The sequence below is a fragment of the Pongo pygmaeus genome, chromosome 11, assembly GCF_028885625.2.
Source record: "Pongo pygmaeus isolate AG05252 chromosome 11, NHGRI_mPonPyg2-v2.0_pri, whole genome shotgun sequence".
NCBI classification, from domain to species: Eukaryota; Metazoa; Chordata; class Mammalia; order Primates; family Hominidae; genus Pongo; species Pongo pygmaeus.
The window spans coordinates 101,886,372-101,906,414 of NC_072384.2; the positions used below are offsets into that span (position 1 = coordinate 101,886,372).

The 20,043-nt window shown below is 40.0% G+C and overlaps 1 protein-coding gene across 11 annotated transcripts in view; it reads right to left on the bottom strand.

Annotated features, from left to right (window-relative positions):
* Nucleotides 1-15,413, bottom strand: part of C2CD6 (C2 calcium dependent domain containing 6) — a 180,905-nt gene extending 165,492 nt beyond the window's left edge. For 5 of the 11 annotated variants that reach the window (XM_054479124.1, XM_054479126.1, XM_054479120.1 and 2 more), the window contains exons 1-2: nucleotides 15,110-15,391; nucleotides 841-927 (exon numbers count right to left, since the gene is read on the bottom strand). In XM_054479124.1, the coding sequence (XP_054335099.1) occupies nucleotides 841-927; nucleotides 15,110-15,340 (318 nt within the window). In that variant the 5' untranslated portion in view covers nucleotides 15,341-15,391. Of the gene's footprint in view, nucleotides 1-840; nucleotides 928-15,109 lie in introns of all 11 variants that reach the window. The other 6 variants (XR_008501194.1, XR_008501193.1, XM_054479121.1 and 3 more) reach the window with 2 other exon arrangements.
* Nucleotides 15,414-20,043: the final 4,630 nt, after the last annotated feature.

A 20,043-nucleotide genomic window follows, 5' to 3' on the forward strand; every position in this document is an offset into this window, starting at 1 on the left:
ATCAAAAAATCAAATACAAAATAAATGCAGGAATATCTGAATCCTAATATGAGAATTAGCTAAATACATTTAGCCATGTTTAGTATTTAAAACCAAGTAAAAATAACAGAAATATTATATTAAACATTGTATATGATAGGAGGTAGACGGACAAGAAAAATTCTTATTTCATACCCAGTTACCACTCTAATAGTGTTCAGAAAATAAAAATAACTGTAAATGAATGTCATAATATTTGACAGTTCTATATGCATGTAGATTCTCATGTCTTGTTCCGTACTTTGAAAACAGAATAACAGATTTTTCTGGTTCTCAGCCTAGATACTGGGTCCTACCTCTGTGTGGGGTGGGTGTGTGTGTGTGTGTGTGTGTGTGTATGTGTGTGTGTGTGTGTGTGTGTGAAAGAGAGAGGGGGGTGTTTGCTTTTGTTTCTAGGAGGTTTTTTGGATCGAGGAGGGGCGCAGGATCAATTTTCAAACTTTAGCATGATCTAGCAATAAATATAATCACTTTAAGAGCTCAATAAAATTACTGATTCCCAGGCTCCTCTCCTAGAGATTCTAAGTTAGCAGATCTTAGGTGAAGCCTCAAGTTAATGTTTTATAAAAAGTCTCAGGTAATTCTGATATAACTAGATTTGGGAATCCCTAATATAGAAGATATTATTTCTGTGAATCAGGATATTTTCTATAATTTCAGTGATTATTACAATGTTTTTCTGACTCATAAAAATGAAAAATTCATAAATATGCCATCAGAGAGAACCATTTTCTGCATATACTGTTTGATTATCAAATAATAAATAACTTATACAGGTTTTTGAGCGTTACTCATACATACCACATCCCCAAATGGCACCAAATTTGGTGTGTCCTGTGTTATTTCCAGTTCTTCACTATCAGACCCTTTAAGAGTTTTTCTCAGCATCTACAATGTAAATAAATTAAGATTTGGGAAGAGAAAGAAAAACATAACTAGGTGAAACATCAATTCAATAATTATTGTATGAATCTCTAGTAAGTATCAGGTCTCCTCGGTAGTGGGGTATTAATATGATTAAGAAACTCATCCCTATCCTCAAAAGAAGTTAGTAGAGAGATAAAAATGTACACAAATATAAAATTAAGGGAATCATGAAAGAAGAGAAAAGTACATAGTTCTTCAGTTTGTTAAGAGATTGAATATTTAGTAGGATATCTTGAAAAGCTTATAAGGAGAATTCCAGTTGGCCATAGTATAGGAGATACCTTGAGTCTGAATCTCTACTCAATCAAATATATATATATACATACACACACACACACACATACACACACATATATATGCACACATGCACACAGATATACACACATATATATGAACATGCACACACACGCTATAGGGACAGAAAGCAAGGAAAGAGAAATCTTAAGAGATGCTGGAAAAGAACAGAGAGGAGTAGGGAACACAAAAGGAAGCACAGACAAAATCATCCTGAGAAAGAGAAAGTTCAACATTGAGCACAAAAATTCTGACCACAGGTCTAGGAGTTGGCAGTTCACAGCAATGGCCATAGAGAAGGGACCTGAAAGAGAAGGACCAGAAGTAGCTCATCATGATGAGCACTGCTTCTGGGGTGAAGGCATCAGAGAAGAAGAGGTATCCCTGCATACACGGCAGGGAAGAGAAAGAAGGATATAAGGGGAAAATTAAGCATACCAGAAAAACCGAAGAGAACAACAGGTTATGCCCCTCCTTTCCCCTTACCTCCCATCAATTACAACTTCATCCATTTAAAACAACTACTTCAATACACTGAAAGAAGAGAGTACACTTAAACTATGGCAAAGAAATGACCATGGCCAAGAAATATGGAAAATCCGACCAACTCCATTAAAAGCTATTATAAGGAGAAAATGGGGAGAAATCTTCAGATGACAAAAATTCTTCCTCCCAAATAACCACAAAACAGAAGTAAATTATAACATAACATTTCAAACTGAATTAAGTATCTTCAAACAAGCATTTGGAGATGTTTTTAAGCCTACAATTAACAATTCATTCATTTATTCAACAATTAAAACAGAAGTTGACCAAAGACAAGAAAGAAAAAATGAAATGAGTGTTGATCAATTCAGAAAAGAAATTTTTAAAAAAGACAAACCATCCCAGAAATAAATACTAAATTACAAAGTGCCCAAAGGTAGCATCGATTCAAAAAAACTTTATAAGGGGCATTGAAGAAGATAAGAACCAGTGAAGAGAATGATAATGAGATAGAGAAAGAAGGATAAAGGGTCAGAGAAAAATGGTTGAATTGGAAGGCAGGCAAATGAAAAATCCTCGAAGAAGTAAAACAAAACAATGGAGGAAAAACTAATGTTTAAAGTTATAATCCAAGAAAAATTTAAGTATTAAGAGAAAAATCTGTATGTGGATAGGACTCACAATGTGTCTAGAAAAACTGGCTCATAATGATCAACTCCAAGATATGCCCTAGTAAAATTATTAGACTTTATAAAGACATCTTGCCTACAGGCAAATGACCAAATTATCTATGAAGATAAGAAATAAGACTGGCATCATATTTCAAGGGCAACAAACAAAGCAATGCAACTGCAGAGCTGTATTTTTACAAAGTTCAAGGCAAGAAAGGTCAAGCCAAGGATTTTTATCCAACCAAGTCTATTTTTATCCAACAAAGTAACAGCATTCACGTATCAAGGCTATTTTAAAAAATACATGAAACAGGCATTCCAGATAATACTTTACTCTTGAGCCCCTCCCAAGAAACCTACTATAAGATGAGCTTCAACCAAACCAAAAGATAGCGGGGAAAACTTCAGGATAAGACTTATGGAGAGGACAGCCATGGTGGCTCACACCTGTAATCCCAACACTTTGGGAGGCCGAGGTGGGTGTATCACTTGAGGCCAGGAGTTTGAGACCAGCTTGGCCAACATGGCGAAAACCCACCTCTACTAAAAATACAAAAATTAGCTGGGCGTGATGGTGCACACCTGTAATTCCAGCTACTTGGGAGACTGAGGCAGGAGAATCGCTTCAACCTGGGAGGTGAAGATTGCAGTGAGCCAAGATCGCGCCACTGCACTCCAGCTTGGGCGATAGAGTGAGACTCTGTCTCAAAAAAAAAAAAAAAAAAAAGACTTATGGAGAGCAGTTAATATATTTAACTGCAGAGTTAAGCATAAAGATTCAAATGTTACTACTACAGAAACCACCAAACAACTATAATAAATAATAAGGGAGAAAGAAAGGAACAAAGTACACATAAAACAACCAGAAATTAATTAATAAAATGATGAGAATAAGCCCCCACCTATCAATAATAACCTTGAATGTGAATGAATTAAGCTCTCCACTTCAAAGATATACACTGGCTAAATGGATCAAAAAAACATGACCCGATCTTTCGGATTTGGGTAAAAGAAGCCAGACCTACTGAGTTTACATTTTGCTTCTGCCCTTTCTGGCTGTGTTACCCTGGGAAAGTTACTTAACCTCTCTAAACCACAGATGCTGCATGCAATTTGCTGAATCATAACAGAACCTATTTTATGGGGCTCTTGTGAGACTTAAGGAAATTAATATAAATAGGTCAGACATGGTGGCCCACACCTGTAATCACAGCAATTTGGGAGATCAAAGCAGGAGGACTGCTTGAGCCTAGGAGTTCGAGACCAGCCTGGGTAACCTAGTGATACTGGCCCCCATCTCTACAAAAGATAAAAGTAAATTAGCCTGGTGTGATGGCACATGCCTGTGGGCTGAGGTGGGATCATTGCTTGAGCCCAGGAGTTCAAGGCTGTAGTGAGCTATGATTTTGCCACAGCACTCCAGCCTGGGGGACAGAGCAAGACTCTGTCCACACACACACAAAATTAATATAAAGAAAGCAACTAATATACAGTACCTGGTATATGGTAATCAATACTTAGGAGTTTACTCCAGTTAAAAACTGAATTACCTTTCCCAAAAATGCATACGTTGCAATCCTCACTCCTTGTGCCTCAGAATGTCATTGTATTTGGAGATAGGATTTTTAAAGAGGTAATTAGATTAAAATGAGGTCATCAGAGTGGACCCTAATCCCATATGCTGAGAAGAGAGGTCTCAGAAGAAACCAACTCTACCACCTTAATTTTGGACTTCCAAGCCCCAAAACTGTGAGAAAATAAATGTCTGAGGTTTAAAATACCCAGTCTGTAGAGCTTTGTCAATGCAGCTCTAGCAACAAATGCTGCTTGCATTATGGGACAGCAATGCTAGATGTTACATATGGTAAGCATTCCTTCTATAAGCATTTATTAGCACCTGCTGGCTGAGCTGGGACTCATATAGGGTAATTGCCTCCAGCATAATTTTTTTGGGTCACGGGGGAGACAGGGTCTTGCTCTGTCACCCAGGATGGACTGCAGTGGTGCAATCATAGCTCATTGTAGCCTCAAACTCCTGGGCTCAAGCGATCCTCTCACCTTGGCCTCTCAAAGTACTAGGATTAGAGGCATGAGCCATCACACCCAGCCTCAGGCACAAAACTTAATTGAATGCCAAAAAACTCAGTCACCATGATAATAATATGTATACACTTTTTAAAAAATTTTTGGTAGAGGAGAAGGGGCATGGAGCTCTCATGCTCTCTCTGGGCATGTGACCCTCGAGGAATATTTTAATGCATGTTTTTAAAAAAATCAAAATGCTTTCCCCAGTTCTCACTACTACACTTGACCAATATTACAAAGAAAATAGGCTGGACACGGTGGCTTATGCCTATAATCCCAGCACTTTAGGAGGCCAAGGTGGGCAGATCATTTGAGCCCAGGAGTTCCAGACCAGCCTGGGCCACGTGGCAAAACCACATCTCTACAAAATATACAAAAATTAGCCAGGCATGGTGGCGAGTGCCTACAGTCCTAGCTACTCAGGAGGCTGAGTTGGGAGGATCACCTGAGCCCAGGAGGTTGAGGCTGCAGTGAACTGTGATTATGCCACTACACTCCAGCCTCTGTGACAGAGTGAGATCCTGTCTCAAAAAAAAAAAAAAAAAAAAAAAGAAAGAAAGAAAAAAGAAAAGAGAAAGAAATAAAAATGCAAAAAAGTTGATTAAAAACAAAACTTGACCCAACTATATGCTGCCTATAAGAAACTCATCTCATCTGTAAAGGCACATATAGAATGAAAGTAAAGGGATAGAAAAAAATATTCAAAGAATAGCTATGCCAGGAGCAGAAGTAGCTATGGTTATATCAGATAAAATAGACTTAAAGTAAAAAACAGTAAAGAGACAATGAAAAAAAAGGTCAGTAGGTCATTATATAATGATAAACGTGTCAATTCAGCAAGAGGATATAACAATTCTAAATATATTACATACCCAACACCAGAGTACTCAGATATATAAATAGTATTACATCCAAAGGGAAGGATAGACTCCAATACAATAATATCTGGGGACTTTAACACACTACTCTCAGCATTAGACAGATCATCTAGACAGAAAACTAACAGAGAAACACTGGATTTAAATTACACATTAAACCAAATAGACCTAACAGACATTTACAGAATATTTCATCCAACAGCTACTGAATACACACTCTTCTCATCACCACATGGAAAATTCTCCATGACAGACTATATATTAGGACACAAGTCTTACCAAATTTTAAAACATCAAAATCATATCAAGTATCTTCTGAGACCACAATGGAATAAAACTAGAAATCAGTAACAAGGGGAACTTTGGAAACTGTACAGACACATATAAATTAACAGCACGCTCTTCAATGATCATTGGGTCAAGGAAGAAATTAAACAGAAAATTAAAAAATTTCTTGAAACACATACAAATTGAAACACAACATGCCAAAACTATGGGATACAGCAAAAGCAGTGCTAAGAGGGAAGATTATAGCAGTAAGCACCTATATCAAAGAAGTAGAAAGGTTTCAAATAAACAATCTAACAATACACATCAAGAAAGAAGAAAAGCAAGAATAAACCAAACCTAAAATTAGTGGAAGAAAAGAAATAACAAAGATCAGAGCAGAAGTAATTGAAATAGAACCTTTAAAAAGTACAAAGGATCAGCAAAACAAAAACTTGGTTTTTGACCTTACTCAAGTAACCAAGAAAAAGAGAGAGAACCTCAAATAAACAAACTCAGAAATGAAAAAGGAAATATAACTTATGTCACAGACATACAAAAGATTACCAGAGACTATTAGAAATAACTATACACTAACAAATTGGAAAACCCAGAAGAAATGGATAAATTCCTAGACAAATACGAGTGACCAATATTGACTTAGGAAGAAACAGAAAGCCTGAACAGACCAATAACAAGTAATGAGATTGAAGCAGTAATAAGATGTCTCTCAGCTAGGCACGGTGGCTCATGCCTGTAATCCCAGCACTTTGGGAGGCTGAGGCAGGCGGATCATGAGGTCAGGAGATCGCGACCATCTTAGCTAACACAGTGAAACCCTGTCTCTACTAAAATATATGAAAAAAAAATTAGCCAGGCGTGGTGGCGGGCGCCTGTAGTCTCAGCTACTCGGGAGGCTGAGGCAGGAGAATGGTGTGAACCCGAGAGGCAGAGCTTGCAGTGAGCCAAGATTACGCCACTGCACTCCAGCCTGGGTGACAGTGTGAGACTCCGTCTCAAAAAACAAAATGTCTCTCAACAAAGAAAAGTCACAGACCACATGACTTCACTGCTGAATTCTACCAAACTCTCAATGAAGAACTAACATGAATTCTCCTCAAACTATTTCAAAAAATGAAGAAGACAGAATTCTCCCTGACACATTCTTTGAGGCCAGTATTACCCTGATGCAAAAACCAGACAAGGATACAACAACAAAAAAGAAATCTATAGGTCAATATCCCTAATGAACATAGATGCAAATACTAGCAAACTGAATGAAACAGCATATCAAAAAGATAATATATATACATACCATGATCAAATGGGATTTATCCCAGGGAATGCAAGGATGGTTCAACACATGCAAATCAATAAACATAAAACATCACATCAACAGAATTAAGGGCAAACACCAAATGATCATCTCAATAGACACAGAAAGCATTTGATAAAATTCAATATCCCTTCATGATAAAAAAAAAATTCAACAAACTGGCATAGAAGGAATATACTGCAACATAATAAAGCCCATATATAATAAATGCATGGCTGACATCATACTGAATTGGGAAGAGCTAAAAGCCTTTCCTCTAATAACTAGAATAAGACAAGAATGCCCACTTTAACCACTGACTGAAAGTCCCAGCCAGAGTAATCAGGCAAGAGAAAAAAAATAAAAGGCATCCAGATTGGAAAAGGGAAAGTCAAATTGTCCCTATTTGCTAATGATATGATCTTTTATCTAGAAAAACCTATAGATTTCTACAAAAAACTCCTCTATCTGATAAATAAATTCAGTAAAGTTACAGCATACAAAATCAACATAATGTTATGAAACTAGAAATCAATAAGAGGAAATTTGGAAAATTCACAAAGACGTGGAAATTAACAACAGGCTTCTGAATAACTAAGTATCAAAGAAGAGATCAAATAGAAATCAAAAAATATTTTGAGACCAACAAAAACAGAAACACAATATACTCAAACTTATGGGATGCTGTGAAAGCAGTTATAAGAGGGAAGGTTAGAACAATAAATATCTACATCAAAAAAGAAGATCTCAAATAAACAACCTAACTTTACACTTTTAATAACTGTATAGCAAAAACAAAGTAAGCCCAAAGTTAGCAGAAGAAAAAAGTAGTAAAGATTGGAGCAGAAATAAAATAGAGAACAGAAAAATCATTTTAAACATTAATGAAACTAAGGATTGCACAGCAAAAAGCACTATCGACAGTCAAAAAAAAAACAACTGTTGAATTATGAGAAAATATTTGTGACACTTATCACAGATGAATGCTAGTATCCCTAACAATTAAAGGATTTTTGAAAATGTCCTAATATCTTCCAACAACTTTGAAAAGGTAAGTTTCAATTTGATTCCCCTTTGCCGTTTAGGTCTCCATGCTCTAGTGGTACTACTAAGTATAGTGGTAAACTCCAGAGTTTCAGGAGGCCAATAATTCACTTTGCAGACAGGACGCAGATTTGCTTCTGCAGATTCACTCTGTAATAACCTCAGGAATGAAAACAGGGGTAACTAAAGTTTCAGAAGTTTGGCCCTGTAACCAAATAAATAAAATCCCAGTGATGATGATGATGGTGACAGCAGCTAACTTTTGACTCTGTACTTTGTTCTTTGTACTGTGCTAAGCACTTTATATCATTATTTCCTTTTGTTCTCCTTTAAGTAAGGTAAGTATTAATTGTCTTCACTGAACACTGAATAAAACAAGACTCTAACAAGTTAAATAATTGCCCAAGGTCCCACAGGTCAACTCTTTCTCAGGTATTACCACCCTCTAATTTAGAGGGTTTCAAAAGGATTAAAGGTGGCCAGGCACGGTTGCTCACACCTGTAATCCCAGCACCTTGGGAGGCCAGGTGGGTGGATCACCTGAGGTCAGGAGTTCAAGTCCAGCATGATCAACATGGCAAAATCCCGTCTCTACTAAAAATACAAAACTTCACCTGGCGTGGTGGCGGGTGCCTATAATCCCAGCTACTCAGGAGGTTGAGGCAGAAGAATCACTTGAACCCGGGAGGCGGAGGTTGCTGTGAGCTGAGATCGTGCCACTGCACTCCAGCCTGGGGGAGGGCAACAGAGTAAGATTCCGTCTTGAAAAAAAAAAAAAAAAGCCAAGATAGCAGAATAGGAACAGCTCCAGTCTGCAGTTCCCAGTGTGAGTGACACAGAAGACAGGTGATTTCTGCATTTCCAACTGAGGTACTGGGTTCATCTCACTGGGGCTTGTCAGACAGTGGGTGCAGCCCATGGAGCAGGGTGGGGCATCACTTCACCCGGGAAGCACAAGGGGTTGGGGAATTCCCTTTCCTAGCAAAGGGAAGCTATGACAGACGGCACCTGCAAAATCGGGACACTCCCACCCTAATACTGCACTTTTCCAATGGCCTTAGCAAACGGCACACCAGGACGTTATATCCCCCACCTGGCTCGGAGGGTCCCACGCCCACGGAGCCTTGCTCACTGCTAGCACAGCAGTCCAAGATCGAACTGCAAGGTGGCAGCAAGCCTGGGGGAGGGGCGTCCGCCATTGCTGAAGTTTGAGTAGGTAAACGAAGCCGGGAAGCTCAAACTGAGTGGAGCCCACCGCAGCTCAAGGAGGCCTGCCTGCCTCTGTAGACTCCACCTTTGGGGGCAGGGCATAGCTGAACAAAAGGCAGCAGAAACTTCTACAGACTTAAACATCCCTGTCTGACAGCTTTGAAGAGAGTAGTGCTTCTCCTAGCACGGAGTTTGAGATCTGAGAATGGACAGACTGCCTCCTCAAGTGGGTCCCTGACCCCCGAGTAGCCTAACTGGGAGACACCTCCCAGTAGGGGCCAACTGACACCTCATACAACTGGGTGCCCCTCTGAGACAAAGCTTCCAGAAGAAGGATCAGACAGCAACATTTGCTGTTCTGCAATATTTACTGTTCTGCAGCCTCCACTGGTGATACCCAGGCAAACAGGGTCTGGGGTGGACCACCAGCAAACTCCAACAGACCTGCAGCTGAGGGACCTGACTATTAGAAGGAAAACTAACAAACAGAAAGGAATAGCATCAACATCAACAAAAAGCACATCCATGCCAAAACCCCATCTGTAGGTCACCAACATCAAAGACCAAAGGTAGATAAACCCACAAAGATGGGGAGAAACCAGAGCAGAAAAGCTGAAAATTCTAAAAATCAGAGCGCCTCTTCTCCTACAAAGGAACACAGCTCCTCGCCAGCAAGGGAACAAAGCTGGACAGAGAATGAATTTGACGAGTTGAGAGAAGAAGGCTTCAGATGATCGGTAATAGCAAACTACTCCGAGCTAAAGGAGGATGTTCAAACCCATCGTAAAGAAGCTAAAAACCTTGAAAAAAGATTAGATGAATGGCTAACTAGAATAAACACTGTAGAGAAGTCCTTAAATGACCTGATGGAGCTGAAAACCATGGCACAAGAACTATGTGACACATGCACAAGCTTCAGTAGCCGATTTGATCAAGTGGAAGAAAGGGTATCAGTGATTGAAGATCAAATGAATGAAATGAAGCAAGAAGAGAAGCTGATAGAAAAAAGAATAAAAAGAAATGAACAAAGCCTCCAAGAAATGTGGGACTATGTGAAAAGACCAAATCTACGTCTGATTGGTGTACCTGAAAGTGACAGAGACAATGGAATCAAGTTGGAAAACACTCTTCAGGATATTATCCAGGAGAACTTCCCCAACCTAGCAAGGCAGGCCAACATTCAAATTCAGGAAATACAGAGAATGCCACAAAGATACTCCTTGAGAAGAGGAACTCCAAGACACATAATTGTCAGATTCACCAAAGTTGAAATGAAGGAAAAAATGTTAAGGACAGCCAGAGAGAAAGGTCGGGTTACCCACAAAGGGAAGCCCATCAGACTAACAGCAGATCTCTTGGCAGAAACTCCACAAGCCAGAAGAGAGTGGGGGCCAATATTCAACATTCTTAAAGAAAAGAATTTTCAACCCAGAATTTCATATCCAGCCAAACTAAGCTTCATAAGTGAAGGAGAAATAAAATCCTTTACAGACCAACAAATGCTGAGAGATTTTGTCGCCACCAGGCCTGCATTAGAAGAGCTCCTGAAGGAAGCACTAAACGTGGAAAGGAACGACCAGTACCAGCCACTGTAAAAACATGCCAAATTGTAAAGACCATTGATGCTAGGAAGAAACTACATCAACTAATGAGCAAAATAACCAGCTAACATCATAATGACAGGATCAAATTCACACATAACAATATTAACCTTAAATGTAAATGGGCTAAATGCTCCAATTAGAAGACACAGACTGGCAAATTGGATAAAGAGGCAAGACCCATCAGTGTGCTGTATTCAGGAGACCTATCTCACGTGCAGAGACACACATAGGCTCAAAATAAAGGGATAGAGGAAGATCTACCAAGCAAATGGAAAACAAGAAAAAGCAGGGGTTGCAATCCTAGTCTCTGATAAAACAGACTTTAAACCAACAAAGATCAAAAGAGACAAAGAAGGCCATTACATAATGGTAAAGGGATCAATTCAACAAGAAGAGCTATCCTAAATATGTATGCACCCAATATAGGAGCACCCAGATTCATAAAGCAAGTCCTTAGAGACCTAAAAAGAGACTTAGACTCCCACACAATAATAATGGGAGCCTTTAACACACCACTGTCAACATTAGACAGATCAATGAGACAGAAAGTTAACAAGGATATCCAGGAATTGAACTCAACTCTGCACCAAGCAGACCTAATAGACATCTACAGAACTCTCCACCCCAAATCAACAGAATATACATTCTTCTCAGCACCACATCACACTTATTCCAAAATTGACCACATAGTTGGAAGTAAAGCACTCTTCAGCAAATGTAAAAGAACAGAAATTATAACAAACTGTCTCTCAGACCACAGTGCAATCAAACTAGAACTCAGGATTAAGAAACTCACTCAAAACTGCTCAACTACATGGAAACTGAACAACCTGCTCCTGAATGACTACTGGGTACATAACGAAATGAAGGCAGAAATAAAGATGTTCTTTGAAACCAATGAGAACAAAGACACAACATACCAGAATCTCTGGGACGCATTTAAAGCAGTGTGTAGAGGGAAATTTATAGCACTAAATGCCCACAAAAGAAAGCAGGAAAGAACTAAAATTGACACCCTAACATCATAATTAAAAGAACTAGAGAAGCAAGAGCAAACACATTCAAAAGCTAGCAGAAGGCAAGAAATAACTAAGATCAGAGCAGAACGGAAGGAGATAGAGACACAAAATCCCTTCAAAAAAATCAATGAATCCAGGAGCTGGTTTTCTGAAAAGATCAACAAAATTGACAGACCGCTAGCAAGACTAATAAAGAAGAAAAGAGAGAAGAATCAAATAGACACAATAAAAAATGATAAAGGGGATATCACCACCGATCCCACAGAAATACAAACCACCATCAGAGAATACTATAAACACCTCTATGCAAATAAACTACAAAATCTAGAAGAAATGGATAAATTTCTGGACACATACACCCTCCCAAGACTAAACCAGGAAGAAGTTGAATCCCTGAATAGACCAATAACAGGTTCTGAAATTGAGGCAATAATTACTAGCCTACCAACCAAAAAAAGTCCAGGACCAGATGGCTTCACAGCCAAATTCTACCAGAGGTACAAGGAGGAGCTGGTACCATTCCTTCTGAAACTATTCCAATCAATAGAAAAAGAAGGAATCATCCCAAATTTATTTTATGAGGCCAACATCATTCTGATACTAAAGCCTGGCAGAGACACCACAAAAACGGAGAATTTTAGACCAATATCCCTGATGAACATCAATGCAAAAATCCTCAATAAAACACTGGCAAATCGAATCCAGCAGCACATCAAAAAGCTTATCCACCATGATCAAGTGGGCTTCATCCCTGGGATGCAAGGCTGGTTCAACATATGCAAATCAATAAACGTAATCCATCATATAAACAGAACCAAAGACAAAAAAACCACATGATTATCTCAATAGATGCAGAAAAGGCCTTTGACAAAATTCAACAGCCCTTCATGCTAAAAACTCTCAATAAACTACGTATTGATGGGACGTATCTCAAAATAGTAAGAGCTATTTATGACAAACCCATAGCCAATATCATCCTGAATGGGCAAAAACTGGAAGCATTCCCTTTGAAAACTGGCACAAGACAGGGATGCCCTCTCTCACCACTCCTATTCAACATGGTGTTGGAACTTCTGGCCAGGGCAGTCAGGCAAGGGAAAGAAATAAAGGGTATTCAATTAGGAAAAGAGGAAGTCAAATTGTCCCTGTTTGCAGATGACATCTTTGTATATTCAGAAAACACCATCGCCTCAGCCCAAAATCTCCTTAAGCTGATAAGGAACTTCAGCAAAGTCTTAGGATACAAAATCAATGTGCAAAAATCACAAGCATTCCTATACACTAATAGACAAGCAGAGAGCCAAATCATGAGTGAACTCCCATTCACAATTGCTTCAAAGAGAATAAAATACCTAGGAATCCAACTTACAAGGGATGTGAAGGACCTCTTCAAGGAGAACTACAAACCACTGCTCAATAAAATAAGAGGACACAAACAAATGGAAGAACATTCCATGCTCATGGATAGGAATAATCAATATTGTGAAAATGACCATACTGCCCAAGGTAATTTATAGATTCAATGCCATCCCCATCAAGCTACCAATGACTTTCTTCACAGAATTGGAAAAAACTACTTTAAAGTTCATATGGAACCAAAAAAGAGCCCACATTGCCAAGACAATCCTAAGCCGAAAGAACAAAGCTGGAGGCATCATGCTTCCTGACTTCAAACTATACTACAAGGCTACAGTAACCAAAACAGCATGGTACCGGTAACAAAACAGAGATATAGACCAATGGAACAGAATAGAGCCCCCGGAAATAATACCACACATCTACAACCATCTGATCTTTGACAAACCTGACAAAAACAAGAAATGGGGAAAGGATTCTCTATTTAATAAATGGTGTTGGGAAAACTAGCTAGCCATATGTAGAAAGCTGAAACTGGATCCCTTCCTTACACCTTATACAAAAATTAATTCAAGATGGATTAAAGACTTAAATGTTAGACCTAAAACCATAAAAACCCTAGAAGAAAACCTAGCCAATACCATTCAGGACATAGGCATGGCCAAGGACTTCATGACTAAAACACCAAAAGCAATGGCAACAAAAGCCAAAATCGACAAATGGGATCTAGTTAAACTAAAGAGCTTCTGCACAGCAAAAGAAACTACCGTCAGAGTGAACAGGCAGCCTACAGAATGGGAGAAAATTTTTGCAATCTATCCATCTGACAAAGGGCTAATATCCAGAATCTACAAAGAACTGAAACAAATTTACAAGAAAAAAACAAACAACCCCATCAACAAGTGGGCAAAGTATATGAACAGACACTTCTCAAAAGAAGACATTTATGCAGCCAAAAGACACATGAAAAAATGCTCATCATCACTGGCCATCAGAGAAATGCAAATCAAAACCACAATGAGATACCATCTCACACCAGTTAGAATGGCGATCATTAAAAAGTCAGGAAACAACAGGTGCTGGAGAGGATGTGGAGAAATAGGAACACTTTTACACTGTTGGTGGGACTGTAAACTAGTTCAACCATTGTGGAAGACAGTGTGGCGATTCCTCAAGGGTCTAGAACTAGAAATACCATTTGACCCAGCCATGCCATTACTGGGCATATACCCAAAGGATTATAAATCATGCTGCTATAAAGACACATGCACACGTATGTTTATTATGGCACTATTCACAATAGCAAAGACTTGGAACCAACCCAAATGTCCATCAATGACAGACTGGATTAAGAAAATGTGGCACATATACACCATGGAATACTATGCAGCCATGTAAAAAGGATGAGTTCACGTCCGTTGTAGGCTCATGGATGAAGCTGGAAACCATCATTCTCAGCAAACTATCGCAAGGAAAGAAAACCAAACACCACATGTTCTCACTCATAGGTGGGAAATGAACAATGAGAATACATGGACACAGGGTGGGGAACATCACACACCACGGCCTGTCGTGGGCTGGGGGGAGGGAGGAGGGATAGCATTAGGAGATATACCTAATGTAAATGACGAGTTAATGGGTGCAGCACACCAACATGGCACATGTATACATATGTAACAAACCTGCACATTGTGCACATGTACCCTAGAACTTAAAGTATAATAAAAAATAAAAATAAAAAATAAAAAAAAGGAATTGCTATAAATGAAAAAAAAACAGGATTAAAGGGTTCAATGTGTGCCAATTGAAGGGCGATGCAACTGGCACACACTGAACCCTTTAATCCTTTCACCACCCTCCAGGTGCCCTGCTGGCCCCGGTCCTCCAGGTGCCGGCCAGGCCCCCACTCACTCACGTTTAGCAGCCGGTGACCAGTGCCCTCCTGGTTCTTGTTCTTAGGCAGGGCCATCGTGCCCTGGTTCAGGGCGTAAGGGACCGAAGAAGCCTCCGACCCTTTAATGTGCATGATATCCGGGCTGCTGTAAGGATTCCTCTGCAATAGCGGGGTGGGGGACAGGACTTGGACCCGCCCGCTGTGGTTATCAAGTGTGCTGATAGGCCTGTCTGTTTCTTGGGGTGGCTCCATCTCTCCATCTTCTGGGGCCTGTCTGCGCCCAACCGACGGCCCGCTACTGCGCAGGCGCGGCCCTCCCGCAGCCTTTCCCGCATTTTCCCAGCGCGTGCGTGCCGCCTAGTGACCCACTCAGGCCGGGCCCATGCTGGGAGTGGCGGGAGGCCAGCTTTGGAGGCTTGCGTGCTTAGCGAGCCTGGAGGGTCAGCTGCAAGCACTTGCCCGGCCATTTTAGTCTCCTTTAGAAAAAAGTCAGAACACGCTGGTGGAGAGCAAGGCCCCTCACGGGGCCCAACCACTTTAGTTCACTGTCTTGTCCGCCCTGTAGCCCTCACGAGTCCTTTTCTCCCTGCACCATTTCTTTCTAGAAGATTTACAATGTCAGTCATTACTTCCTCTACACTGTCCCGTGAGCTCCAGATGTTAAATATCCAACAGTCTACTTTGACATCTTTACCCAATTGTTCCACAGACACATAACATGTTAATATTCATCTTCCCTCTTAAACCTCTAGTAGGTTCCAAACTCCTTTGGTGCAGCAATGTCATATCCACAAAATCTTAAACATTCAGACACATTTTAAAATTCCGACCCTAAATATCTGAATCTTACTTACCTTTTCCCTTTATGGCACCTAATTTGGGACAGCTCACACACGAGACAATTGCAATGATTTACTCATGGGTCTGCCAACCTGCTGTCATCCGTCCCTTTCACTGCCCCCGTATTAGTCCTTTGCAGTAACGAATGGAGCTGAAGGCCATTATCCTAAGCAGACTAACACAGGAACAGAAAACCAAATACCACATGTTCTCACTTATAAATGTGAGCTAAACAATGAGAACACATGGACAAAAAGAGGGGAGCAACAGACACTGGGGCCTACTTGACGGCAAAGGGTGGGAGGAGGGAGAGGATCAAAAACTACCTTTTGGGTACTAGGCTTATTACCTGGGTGATGAAATAATCTGTACACCCCCATGACACAAAATTTACCTATATAACAAACCTGCACATGTACCCTTGAACCTAAAATAAAAGTTAAATTAAAAATATAAATAAATACGAACAGAACAAAACCAGAAAATTCCAGAACTTCTTTATTGTACACAAAAATCTAAATTTCTTAATATGGAAACCAAAGGTCTGCAAAATGTACTGTCCTAGCTCAGGATCATTATTTATTCCTCTTATTTTTGGAATCTATTTTCTTTTATTCAAGGACCAGCTCAAAGGTCAGCTTTTAGTTAACTCTTATATCCCCATACACATATCCTGAAGGCAGAGTTAACTGCTGTATCCAAGCTACTTCTTGGCATATCCTTGTCAGCCTAAATAACAGAGAGGGAGACTCTCTGAAAGAAAATGATATTTATTCAGGAGTAGGCATTGCAATAAGAATACAAGTGCCACAGCAAACTATGTGCATATACAGGGAGGTCAAGGAAGACAACGGTTTTTAAAGCAAAAATGATTGTTTTGAGAGAATTATCCTTGGCCACAAGGATCAATAACAAGGATGTTGCCAGTTGGACATTGGACAGACAGTTGCTGGGCAAATGTCCTCATAGAAGTATTTTTTGTGTGTAAGGTTGTGATGGCCTTTGTGCAAGGTGTGGTTTTGTGCAGTCTTTTATGATAGTCCTCATTATCAGGCATCTGTGCATGAAGATCCTCCTTTCATGGCCTTCCTCAGCTCTATTTGTTAGGATTTTTAACACAATGACTATAACTTGATTTTGACAACTTTCACATCCTATTAGTGGGCTCACATTATTAGTTGCTAATCTCAAAAGACAGAGTTCTTTAGGGGCAGGAAACTGCACCTCACCTTGTGCTCCTCAGAGTACATGGCCCAAGATCCCAAGGCCCTTAACATGTTTGTCATTATTTCAGATTTATACTATGTGGTGTGTTAATTACTGCACCCAATGAAACTTGCTGTCCAGCAGCTCACTCTGTTCTTAGGGTTCATGTTATGCAACATAAAGTACACAGCATCACAGATGAAGTCATCTTATTTTTTTAAAAAATCTAATCGAACCACCTGACCTAACCTCCAGTCTATAGGAAATTCAGGAGATTGAGGAACAAATTAAGTGATGTCATTAGGAAAAAGTCAGACAATTAAAAAATGTAGGTGGGGCACTCTAAAGCAAAACTAGCTTGGACTCTTCAAAAAATTGTCATGGGAAATGAGAATGGTACCACCAACTCTGGAAAACAGCTTGGCAGTTTGTAACTACATACAACCCATCAATTTCACTCCTGGGCATTTATCTTAAATAAATGAAAACTTAATGTTCACACAAAAACTTGCACATGAATGTCCACAGCAGCATTATTCACAGACTGGAATGAGCCCAGATATCCTTCAATAGGTCAATGAGTTAAACCAAACAAAACAGTAAAAGGAAATGAACTATTGATACACAGAACAGCTGAGATGACTCAGAAAAAAAGAGATCAACAGAAAAAAAGCAAATCCCATAAAATTACGTACTGTATGATTCAATTTATAACATTATTGAAATGACAGAGTTTTAGAAACTGAGCTCTTTGTACCTGGCCAAGGGCTCTGATCAGCAAGGTGCCCCTGTGTTATCTATCCAGTGCAGTGCTTCACCAGGATGGCAATAAAAGTATTTTAAGTCAGTGAGTAATGAGAAACCATGATGCCCTACCAACTGGACTGGATCAGCTTGCATGTCAACCTAGTCCACTGTAAGCTGGAGAAAGTTACATGAATTCTCATCGACAGCCTTAGCAATGTGCCTCAAGTGTCACTGTGAGATCATTCCCTACTTCCTGGAGACATGCATTAGCAGTGAACTTCTTCCAAACTTCCCTGTCATCACAGTCAAACAATTTTTGAGAGACACCAGAAACATCAGGGAAAACAGAGTCCTCTGTACAAGTCCTTAATCAGGGAATACTCAATGTTTTTCCCTGATGAAGGACTTGTACAGGGCTACTAGCTGCTCAGGTTTATATGCCTCCTGGGTCATTAGGAGATCTGAAGTCTAAGTTGTACTTCCCAGACCAGGAAGAATTCAAAGGCAACTATGCCCATGCCAGTTACATATTATCAGTGTAGCCAGCTTTCCCAAGTGCATTCCACAGCAGCTCTAGCCTTCTTTATTCTCTAGGATATATAGCTTTCTATTGCTATATATAGCTTTCTATTGCTGCCATAACCAATCACCACCAATTTAGCAGCTTAGTCAGCATGGACTTGCTATCTTACAGTTCTGTATATCAAAAGTCTGACATGCGCAGCACCAGGCCAAAACCAAGGTATCCACAGAGCTGCATTCCTTTCTTGGCTCTAGGGGAGGATTTGTTTCCTTGCTTATTTGGGATACTCACAGAACTCAGTTCCTTGTGGTTATGTGACTGAAATCCATTTCCTTGCTCATTGTCGGCCAAGGGCCATACTCAGCTGCAAGGTCATCACTCTCCTTGGCTCATGGCCCCCTCTTCCATCTTCAAAGCCAGCAATGTCATAACTTCTGACCTCTCTGACCACAGACATAAAAGGCTTTCTTCTCTGCTTTTAAGGACTCATAAGATTACACTGGACCCTTCTGGATAATACAGGATAATGTCCCCGTTTTAAGGTTCATAACCTTAATCGTATCTGCAAATCCCTTTGGCCATGTAAAGTAGTATATTCACAAGTTCCAGGGATTAGGACATGGACATCTTTAGGAGACATTATGCAGCCTACCACAATCCCCCACATTGGCAGCAGCTTTCTCACATTTATCTTTGATGACACTGCTCAAGTGTGCTAAGCCTTGGCTCTAATGAGCATGGCTTCCCTGAAGTTTGCTGACGGGGAAGATTATGAACTCCTATACTGCCAGCTTATTGCCAGAATGAGAACCATTGCTGGTCACGTGAAAGCTGGAACTAGCAGTATGCCTTCAGAATTGCCAGCAAATTCACAATTCTGTGACAGCAGGGAGAATCCCTTTTCGGCAGCTCCAGCCTTACAAACAGCAAAAGAGATTCCTAGTATAATGTTCACTAAAAAATTTAGACCTATTCTCAGAGTCAACCATCTCTATCATCAATTTGTCAATCCTCTTCTGTTCTATAACATTCAGTTGCTTGCTAATCAGGGCAGGCCCAATAGTTTTATTGATGTGCTCAACAGCCTTTGAAACATTTTTTCCCATAGCTAGTCTTCTCCTCAACTTGAGCTCTAGGGTCTCATATACAACAGCTGAGGTACCATTGGATATAGTTCTGAAGAGATCTTTCCCAGGGCAGGACCCATCTCAAGATGGAGATTTCCTGGAAAGCCAGAAACCTCTCTGACAAAGAGCTGGAGAACAGAGATGGTGAATTTCTACTCCTATTTCTTGTCACTCAGAAAAAAGGGACAGAGGAAAGGGTACTGCAGATGTCAACTGGGAGCCCACAAGCTCACAGGTCTCTCCTTTATTCCCCTGAGCCTTGCCCTGTTCAGCCTCTTTTGCTACATAGATTTTGTAAAGCTCCCTCTATGATCCTGATGTACAACCAGACATGAGAACCACTAGTACAGATTATAATGAGAAGCAACTTTTTAGTTACTTCTAGGTAAAAAATTTAGGTTATATAATTTTTCAAACAAAAGATACATTCCCTTTTTATTGGTCATGATGTAGAGCATCTTTCAAGCTAAATTATATTATAATTATTACATGATACTCAATCACTAAGCCAG